This window comes from Octopus bimaculoides, chromosome 14, assembly GCF_001194135.2.
Source record: "Octopus bimaculoides isolate UCB-OBI-ISO-001 chromosome 14, ASM119413v2, whole genome shotgun sequence".
Lineage (NCBI taxonomy): Eukaryota > Metazoa > Mollusca > Cephalopoda > Octopoda > Octopodidae > Octopus > Octopus bimaculoides.
The window spans coordinates 41,474,876-41,486,043 of NC_068994.1; the positions used below are offsets into that span (position 1 = coordinate 41,474,876).

At 32.1% G+C, this 11,168-nt stretch overlaps 1 protein-coding gene across 5 annotated transcripts in view; it reads right to left on the minus strand.

The window, feature by feature from the left end:
- Positions 1-11,168, minus strand: part of LOC106880260 (protocadherin beta-16) — a 107,411-nt gene that overhangs the window by 33,927 nt on the left and 62,316 nt on the right. For all 5 annotated transcript variants that reach the window (XM_014930125.2, XM_052973103.1, XM_052973102.1 and 2 more), the window contains one exon: positions 3,247-5,683. In XM_014930125.2, coding sequence (XP_014785611.1) covers positions 3,247-5,634 — 2,388 coding nt within the window. In that variant the 5' untranslated portion in view covers positions 5,635-5,683. The remainder of the gene's footprint in view (positions 1-3,246; positions 5,684-11,168) is intronic.

Below are 11,168 nucleotides of genomic sequence, written 5' to 3' on the forward strand. Positions count from 1 at the left end.
CCATGTGTGTGTGTGTGCGTGTGTGTGTATATATATATATATATATATATATATATATATATATATATATATCATATATGTATATATGTACAAACACATATATCTATATCTATGTATCTCTTACCAGTAGTCACCCATGCATACCAGCCTCCCCCTCTCCATTCCATCGATGTTATCCAAGGGAAAGACAAAGGCCAATACAACTTGGCACCAGTGACATTACATAACATTAGTTATGCCTTTGTATTGCTTCTGTAACAAACTTTTACTCTCTTTGAAATAAGAACTTCCACTTCTTTAAGATGTTTCAACAAGTATTTTTTAATATTCCTTTTTGGCCCACTTGTTCTACCTCTCTTCACTCTTCCTCTTGTTTGTATTTAACACTCAAAAGCACTTTGTTATTAAGTATGTTTCTTCTACTACCTTCTGTATTCACTCCCTTTACATATTATAGTATTTTCTGATCGTATTAAGTAGATCACTTAGTCTTTGATTCAGTTATGTAGTTACATACAGCGTTTCACCACTCTGGTTAGCATGCTGTTTCCTGTCATGCTATTTACAAGTTCTGCAGTAAATGTATTGGTGTTAGAAAAGTAAGATCTTGGATATATTTCATTTTAATATTGTCTTACTGGATCATTCTTTAACAAATTCCAGCCCCAAACTTATACTGTCTCTCTCTTCTGAAAGTTATGTTGTAATCTAGATTATACATTTGAATAAAAACCACCATCACCATCACCACCATGAACAAGAACAACAATGACAGCAACGACATCATTTTTATGTCCATGTTCTAAGTTGGCACGAGTTAGATGGGCCATCATGGTTTGTGTCAGTTCTTATAGAGCAGGGGCCACTTCCCTTGCAGATGAGTTAGAAGATCATTCCTTGCTTATGTGTTTCAATTTTAGCTTGACATCAACTGCTAGATTCCATTCCTATCACCAGTTGGGCAAAATGCTCGACAACATTTCTTGTGGATTTACATTCTGAGTTGAAATGCCACTGTGATTGACTTTACATTTCATCCTTTTGGAGTCAATAAAATAAGTCCCAATATCTAGGCTTTGCTAAAACTTAGAATTAATTATAGCATGGTCAGAAATCCTTCCTCTTGTTGACTTGTAACTGGGTTAGAAATTCAAATTATTAAAAAGTTATTGCCACAGCAACAAATACAGCATTTATGGATTCCTTGTACTACATTAATGGTATTTACATTTGCTAATTGAGTAAATTTATTTAAGCTCTTCAATTAACTGTTGCTGGATTTTGTAACATTAAACACAACCAAGTCTTTCTTTAGTTAAATTATTTACAATGAGGAAGTGGTATCAAGTATCTAAATTAACTGTCTTTGTCTATCAGAAGGAGCTAAATTTGTTTTAGAAAATGAATATTCATAATGACTTTATTATATATTGAATAGTTTAATGACAGATAAATTTTACATTGACTCAAAGCTACACATTTATATGAAAATGGTAAAGTTGGTAGAATGGGTTTAATAAATTTTTCTAATTTAGGCACATGACCAGCAATTGATAAACAAAGGGAGCTACTCAATTACATTGACCCTAATACTTGACTGGTACATCATTTTATCCAACCCAGATCAATCAAAGGCGAAGTTTATATCACAGCAGAAATTGAATTTTAAATGGCAACAGTCAGAAAGAAATACTGGAAAGCATTTTATCTGTTGCCCTAACAACTTTGCCAATCTGTCACCCTATTGATTTCAGTAAATGACTGGAAGTTATTTTATCGACCTGGGTTGGCAGAAAGGAAAGATGAGTCAAAAATGATGTGAATGCATTTGAAATACCATGTTTTTTTTTTGTTTTTTCTTTAGCATTAAGTGAATCAGAGACAAACACCGTCTTAAATAAGATCCATGGATATCACAAGTAACATTTCCTGAAGAACTGACACTTACTTCTCCCATTGCATAGTGAATAGAGAAACAGATTTAAGTGCCTTGCACAGAGACAAAATAACATTCCTGGAAGCAGAGTAGAACTCATAAAAACCTATGAACTGCAAAGTCAATATGTAATCCACTTAGATACTAGTTTAATATTTCTACTGACATTTTATACCTGTCATAAAATATGATTTCTTACATAAGCATAAGGCCCGAGATATAGCATAACCACTTAGATCAATTCCTCTACTTGCTTGCTACTTTATTTCATTGACCCAGGAAGGATGAGAAGTGAAGTTGGCCTTGAATATAACAATAATTATACTTTCTATTATTAATATCCTTTATATAGTTGATCTAATTAACCCTTTTTCTTCATCAACTGTGAAATCTTTCTCTTAGAAACTTTGAACTATAATTTGTTTCAATTTCTTCTAAAATGTATTTTTTATTTATTTATTTATGTGTTTCAGCCAAGTGGCTGCGGTCATGCTGGTGCACCACAAACATTTCTAAATATCAAAAGTTTCCTGGTATAGTTTATATCAGATAACTTTATATTTTCATTGTTTTTTTGCTTGTAAAATATGGTTCAACTTTATTTCTTTACAGGATATGGCTGCATGGCATGTGATTACAGGAAATAGAACCACACAAAAATATGATGTGATATAATATAATATAACATAATATAATATAATGTAATATGATATAATATAATATGATATATTATAATATGATATAATATAATATAATATAATATAATATAATTTAACATAATGGATGATGATATATAGAACAACAGATAGTTGTATAAAAGCCAAATTAATTCTTAAGTTGGTTAAGTTTATATGTGTTAGAAAAAGAAGAATTAACAGTTTCAGGAATGATTCTTCATTTGAGTTAACTCATTATTTTTAAGGTCCATAAGCACCTAAAAAGATGGTTCTGTATGCAAGCACAGATACACACCAATACTGTAACTCTTATTCAAATGATTTGTAGCATGTACTATGTGTTCATTAATTGTTTTAGGTATTTAGGTAGTTGTGAGTAAACACAGTCATCCTCAAGGCTCTATCCTCTTGACCCAGTAAAACATCCAAGATATTACAATTAGGGGGGAAAGGAAAAACGTACCAGCATCCAGCTGGTACTCTTTTCAACTCAGTAACTTGAAATGAAGAACCTTGCTCAAGGACACAATGTTCTACACGATCCCAGAAGCAAACCCACGACATTATGATCATGAGCTCAACATACTGACTACTAAATCAAAACAATTTTATAACAAAGGATGATATCCTTACCTGAGTAGTTGCTGGTAATGTTCTGGATGAAGAGGAATCCCAGTCGTTTTGTGATTCAACATCTGGATAAAGCTGACTGCGTGATCTAAACATCTGGCTACTTCTTATGTCATCTGGACTTCTTAATGTTACAATAGAATTACTAGTCTCTGATATTAAGTTCCTCTTTTCTCTACAAAACTTATTCATATGATTTAATTTTGCCCCATGAGAGGTATTTTTCAAATTGTTGTATCTCACAACACAAGCTGTTATGAAAATAACAAGAGCCACTGATAATATTACTGCTACAACAACAATAACAATGGCTAAATTAAGATTTATCATTCCATCTGTTTGTTTGTATGTTGCAGTGAGCATTTCTGATGTGTTATTGCTTAATATGACTTTCAAAGACAGTGTAGTTGTTGCTGATAGTGTGGGAGTACCATTATCTTTGACAGCTACTTTTAGCCTGTATGTCCCAGCATCAGTTTGGTAAATTGGACGAGAGAATGACAAGTGACCAGTGTAAGGATTCACTTTGAACATCAGCTTGTCATCTCCTCCCACTATTTCATACCTGAGAAAAGCATTCATTCGACTGTCTCTGTCAGAAGCTTTCAGAACAGTAATATTATTCTTTGACTGAGGATGATAAAAAATATCAAGACTGAAAGGATTAATGTTAGGGAAAACAAAATATGGAGCATTGTCATTTTCGTCCATAACTTCAACAATAACATTTGCTGTGTTGTTTAAAGAAGGAATTCCGTTGTCTTTTACTAAAACTTTAAATTTATAAATTTCTTTTTGTTCACAATCTAATGTTCTTGTAGTTGATATAAAACCATTTTTTGTAATTTTAAAAGGAAGGTAATTTTTATTGCTTTCTAATAAGGAATAAGTTAACTCTCCTCCAACTCCAGTGTCTTGATCAGTGGCATTAATAAAGCCAATTGGAAAATTTGGTTTCTGATTTTCGTAGGTCAAAAATTTGAAGGTTTGTTTTGAGAACTGTGGCCTTAAATCATTGACATCTAATACTTGAATTGAGAACTTGCTCTCTGTTTTTAAGGGTGGGGTACCTTTGTCTTGACAAGATATTGTGATATCATAATTGTCTTCTTTCTCCCTATCAACAGCTTGTTTTACAATTACTTTATATTCTTTGGACCCTAAACTTAAAAGCTGAAAAGTTTTATGCTTTAGATCACAAATGACTTCACCATTCTTTCCAATATCATTATCAGTAACCATTACATAAGCAATGAAACTGCCAATTTTGATATCTTCAGAAATAGCCACTCTGTTTTCAGTTAATGCACTCACAAAGTTCACATCAATATTTGGTGCATTGTTTTGTTGGTTCACCACATAAACAACAACCATTGCAATTGAACTCAAAGGAGGTCGTCCTCCATCAGTAGCTCGAATGAATAGCTTATGAACCAACGTTTGACCCAATGCAAATATCTTTTGTAGGAAAATTTCTCCAGTTCGTTTATTGAGTTTAAAGTGATCTTTAGCAATATCTGATGTTTTCAGTGTAAAATGATAAGTGATATTTGCATTTTCTCCAGTGTCCATATCTTTAGCTGAGAGAACAACAATAGGGGCTTCTTGATGTAATTCATTTTTTATTGAAACATTGTAGATATTCTGTGAGAAAATAGGAACATTATCATTGACATCAGTAACTGATATCTTTACACCTAGAATACTTTGTTTTGTAGGATATCCTCCATCTTTTGCAATTACTTGAAGTGAATAAATATCTTTTACTTCTCGATTTAGTCGTTCTCCTAAATTGATGGACAATTCTGAGGTGCCATCCAGGTTCTTAGAAACTGTTAATGTAAATGGCTCATCTTTCTTTTTCTTTAACTGATATGTAATCTGTGAATTCAAAAGCCCTACGTCTTTATCTACAGCATTAGGTAATGATCTTCTGGCTCCTTTGCTATCATCTTCAGAAAATTCTATTGTTATTTCTTTCTTTTGAAATTGAGGTTTATGGTCATTAATATCTTCTAATATTATCTTGATTTTAAGTATTTTCATAAATGTTTCAGCTCTTTTAACTGCAACTTTCACTATCCTGAAACATTCTGTGTTGTACATACAAAGAGACTCAGCATCCAGCTTTCTAGCAGTAAATAATTTTCCTGTCTTTGAAACATTGAACAGCCCTGAACTTTTGGTTGTGCTATGCTGAAGTTGACTAAATGTAATCAAATGGTGATCCTCCAGATGTACATTGTGTAGCAAATGTGAATCCGATGCAATATCTCCTAAAAAGCTTCCTTCACTCTTTTCCTCCTCCACATGGTAGGTGAGGTCGACGCAGGTGGAGATTGAAACCAGACACAACAATGTCCACAGAGTTACCAGTGTATTATGACTCATTACTGCTACAACTTTTGATAAGATGCTAATCTCAAAACATCCCAGGCATCTGAAAGAAAAGAAGAAAAATATTATTTTTAAAGTAAACAGTAACAAGTAAAGAAATTAAATATCATTATTACTATAAACTATCTCTATAATTCAGTTTGCATATTATTTAGCTATTAGTCAACACTGACTGAGCAGACTTATGATCAGTATTCCAGCCATGATCATCTCATCTCTGTACCTAGGGCTACAATATCCAATGTAACATTTCATTTTATTAAATAGCAGATAGTGATTTGAGAAATATTTGGCTGCTAATTCTGCAAAAACTTCTTTGTTGGTTTGTGAAGAACTTGGTTGTGGTCCTCCAGATATATACTTAACCCTCATTTCTAGCTGTGACCACCCTAACTTTTCCTTTTGTGCAGGGAACTGGGGACAACATCATTCAATGTATGCTGTGATTTGAGAGAGAGAGATTTGGTTGCTATTTTTAGCAAACTGTGTGACAATGAAGTAACTCCCTTGTTGGCTTGTGAAGAGTGTAATTGCTTAGAGCATTAGAATGAATCCTTTTATACATGAATCAATGGCACTCTACTGACCTGCGACTATTCAATAAAGAATTAATCTTCTTGAATGTAAAATACTATCAACTGAGAAAAATCTGTGCTAATGCAATTAGCTGTTGATTATTTATTTTTTTGAGGAAAATGAATTCTAAGTGAAACCAGTGATATTGAGTGATGTCTAGAGTTTGTGTCTTCTCTCTATGTTTCTGTTATTGATGAAGCCTTACTAGAATAGAAAGCCAAATTATTTCTATACAAGATTTGCAAAGTAAAGTTTTAATTCTATAACCAACTAAGCCATTTCAAATAAAGTAAAGTTTGGATATGCTTATCTAAATATATCATCAGACACTCTTTACAATAACAAAAAACATGACTTCTGTCAGGGTTGTTGCAGCAACATTATAAGACTTCAAGCAAAGCAATGCACTAGAGTCCCCTACATTCACACAACTAGAGCATACATAGATCAGTATGGAGCCTCCTTAGGTCCATGAGGTGCCTTGCACTGAAAACTACCCTTGTGTTCATGCTTTAAGACAGCACTAGCTTCCAAGCCTAACCATGTAGGTGGATGAACTTCATAAAGGACATACATTTGCCAAGTTAATGAAAAACTAGACCAGTACAAAGCTGATTTAGATGAGGATCAGTTGTGATTTAGGTGGGGGCCTAACATCTCTTGCATTGTGGACTATCTCTTTCTGGAAATGTAAGATGCTGAAGAAGAGAGAACTATTAACCAACTGTTAACCCTCTACTGTACTCTCAATTTCAAATGGATCTAGGACAACTGATGGCAGCCAATTACCTTCAGCTCAACTCACTGCAGCGAACTAGCTGCTACTAACTCAATGCTGATATTAGAAATAAGACAACATGCTATGATATAGAAAAACTAATTTTTCTTTAATTAAAATTCTGTGTTATGAAATAAGTCTCATAAACTCTTTATTAATGTTAAAACTAATGCAATAGGTTTTAAAATAGTATCAAGTTATAGGGAATTCCTTTGAGTAATTCCCTATAACTTAGAATTCCTTAGTTATAGGAATTCTAACTATAACTTTAAAGTATTTAATAGTACTAACACCTATTTTAGTTACACATTCCTTTAAGACATTTTGGATGGTATGATATTAAATGTTATAAAAATTACATTTTATGGATATTTTTGTAAATATTAACACTTATCATGTATTTTGTTTCCAATTTTGACAATGGGTAATCTGAGAGGATTCTAATCTAATAACACATGGGGTAATTTTTGCATCTGCCCTTTAAGTTTATTTTTCCAATACTTTAGAAAAAAAATATTGATACAATTATTGCAATTTTGACAGTATTTTAGGTTACTCTTTTACTTGTTTCAGTCTTTTGACTGTGGCCATGCTGGAGCACCGCCTTTAGTCGAGCAAATCAACCCCAGGACTTATTCTTTGGAAGCCTAGTACTTATTCTTTCGGTCTCTTTTGCCGAACCGCTAAGTTACAGGGACATAAACACACCAGCATCGGTTGTCAAGCGATGTTGAGGGGACAAACACAGACATACAAACACATACACACATACATATATATATATATATATATATATATATACATATATACGACAGGCTTCTTTCAGTTTCCGTCTACCAAATCCACTCACAAGGCATTGGTCGGCCCGAGGCTATAGTAGAAGACACTTGCCCAAGATGCCACGCAGTGGGACTGAACCCGGGACCATGTGGTTGGTAAGCAAGCTACTTACCACACATTTTATTTGTTAGATCTAGAATTAAAATTTTTAATTCTAAAATTTGATCATAGCAGCAAGCTGGCTGCTATAAACTAGTTGCAGTAAGTTGAGTTGTGGCTTGTTGGCAGTGACCAGGTAACTGATTTCTATCTCAGATGGCCAAAATTCTGAAATTCCTCTTCTAAATGGAATAAAAAGAAATTAATGATTTTTGGATTTGTATTTATTTAGTTTGTAGAATTATTTTGGTACTTTGGGAGGATCATACTGCTAATGAAAACACATGCACCAGCTGTACTTAACTTCTATTACTTCAGTTTTATTATAAATTAACTAGAATAGTTTATTTATTTGTTTATTGATTACTTAATTCATTATAAAACTAAAGTGATATACAAACACTATGACCTTCCCAAAGTGCAACAGTAAAAGGAATACTAATAAAAGATATACATGCTGTATATCTTTAAGTCATTTTTTATTTTCATCTTTTTATATATTTTTCATATGATACACTAATTATATTTTTGTAAAAAACTAATTGAATTAGCTTCCACAAACTATTGATGGCCTATATACAGGAGTTAAAAAATATCTTTTCATCTAAGCATAGTCCACCGAGTATAGTTTAAGCATAAGCTATTGTTATACAGAATATCACATAATAATATATAAAGTTATCTTTGAGTTTTATGTAAAATCTGTCAGAACGAATGATGCTATCCGAGAATTTATTCTATAATCACATCTCTTTAAATGCTGGATATGTGAATCTTCCTAATGACTTTTTATTCATTTATTTATAATTTTTTTTTTTTTAAATGTGTATATAGTTGAATTATATTGTAGAAAGAACTATATGTTTGCTTAATAGGCTGTGTCTGCATACAGTTTGTAGATAAATGCAACACTCTTTGACATTAACAACGAATAGCAAGAATAGAAATCCACTTAAGACCGGGAATATTCTGGTCAGCTCAGTTCAGATTTTTCACTTCTCAGAGACTCTGGCATTGTTTACTGACTGACTTGCTAAGTGTTTAAGATAAATCTTTAACAACAACACTCTGCTACTTTGAGCCCTTAACTACTGGTATTTATTGATTCCAAAATTTATAACAGGAAATCTTAACATCAGAAAGCATATTTTCATTTCATATTGCTTTATATGTATTTATTATTACTGTTATTATTATCATTATTATTATTATTATTATTATTATTATTATTATTATTATTATTATTTGTCATTGTTGATAGGAGTTTATACACTACTGGAAACCATTACGGAGTATTCAAGTAATATCGAATGGCTTTTAAGAGACACAAATCTTGCTGATTTAAATTCAGCATGCTATGGGGGTGAATAAGAAGAGGAAAAAAAAAAAGAGAAAGAGAAAAGGAGTGAGAAGAGAAGATGCATACAGCTTATACAAAAGGAAGCAGTTTAGAGTTAGTTGTAGAAGCATTTAGTTGAAAGTATTGTCGGTTTATGCAACTAGCTGCGAATGCCTAGCAATAATAGCACAATGAGTAGCAATAATGAAGCAATGAGTTAGATGTAATTTACTCTTCTTTAACACTTCACCAAAGAAAAAAGGAAAAAAAAAAAAACTTGGAACAATAATTGCTGTGCATTATTTTCAGTTTGATTTAACATAAAAATAAGAAATAATAATAAAAAAAAAAAAAGGAAGCAAACATTACTTTAAAATCTATTTCTGGTGACAGAAAGAATGGTGGGTGTGATATTTAATAAAGCTGATATAATGATCCACAAATTTGTAATGCCAAATAATAAATGAAGTAAAGAGATATATAGATGGAAAGGATGAAAGCTATGAACAAATGCTTTAAGTTAACAAATGGCAAAGAAGAATAATCACTTTAAAGAAAATAAGAAAAAAGATTCAAATGACTGAGTCAGAGCTCATAAAACTGGTGAATTCCAATAAATGAGTGAAGTAGACAGTTCCTCCAATCTGTTCTGCCTATAATTACACATGATGGAACATTTCAGCCTGGTGGAAAGCAAACAGAAAATTTTTCTTTCCTTTTATTTTTCTCTCTCTCTCCACCCTTCCCACCTCACCTCTATCCCCACCACCACCACCACCACCACATACCAATGTTGGTAGTGACTGTGAAGACAAGAATGTTGAGGAGGTAAATTGCAGAAACTGTAGGATGAAGAATTTGATTAAAAAGAAATATGAATGACTTTATCCCTAGATTAACAACTCTTAAGTAGAATTTGGTAATATTTCTAGTTAAAAGGTTTTACAAAATGTTGAGGCAAATATGGGAAGCTTAAGTGAACACTGTCGACATTTCAACATGTAAGAAGTGCTACACAATCAAGGGAAAAAGCATGGACCAAGTAAAGTAAAGCTCAAGTGTAGCCAGAAGCAGATAAGATTAAAGGTGAGAGAGAACAAGAAAAGAGTTGCAGGAGACAGACATGAAAGAAGAAATTCAAACTGGGTGAGAAGTAGAAAGGAAATATAAGACGAAAGCAGAGAAAAAAAAATTCTTTACAAAGCAATGAAAAATACTATATAATTTTCTTCAGTTTCTTTCATATTGATAGGGTATATTTTGTTTGTTTCCTTTATAAAAAACATTCTTTTTAAATGATGTTTTAAAAAGGAAATGAATTTTTTTTCTTATTAAATTTGTGATTTTTCCTTTCAGCTTTAGATTGTTAAAATTTGATAAAATAATCCAAATTGTTGTAGTTTACAGATGTGAAAATAAACTTTGCAGTTTAAAAATAGTATTATACAAGCAAAAGGGGCTTATATTAACATGTGTAAAATTTTCGTAATTAACCATTTATTAAAGAAATTAATCTACCAGCAAGTTTTTTATGTGGGTTTGTACAGGAGATAGATTCAATATAAAATTTTTATTGGGTACAGCATATGTTTTGACCCATCAGTCTGGGTCTCATTAGGTACATTGATAATTATATGTCTCACTACAGATTTTTAGTGTCAGCTGACACTAAAAATCTATAGTCTGACATATCTTTATCAATGTACCTGATGGGTCAAAACATGTTGTACCCAATAAAGATTTAATACTGAATCATCTCTTGTTAATTAATAATATATATATATATAAATCCCCAAAAATGAAGAACAAACACAAATCAGCAACATGAGAAAAGGAAGATGGAGGAAAAAGATCGCCAACGATTCACATGTGGTTACATTTTGGGGGTGAGGTGTG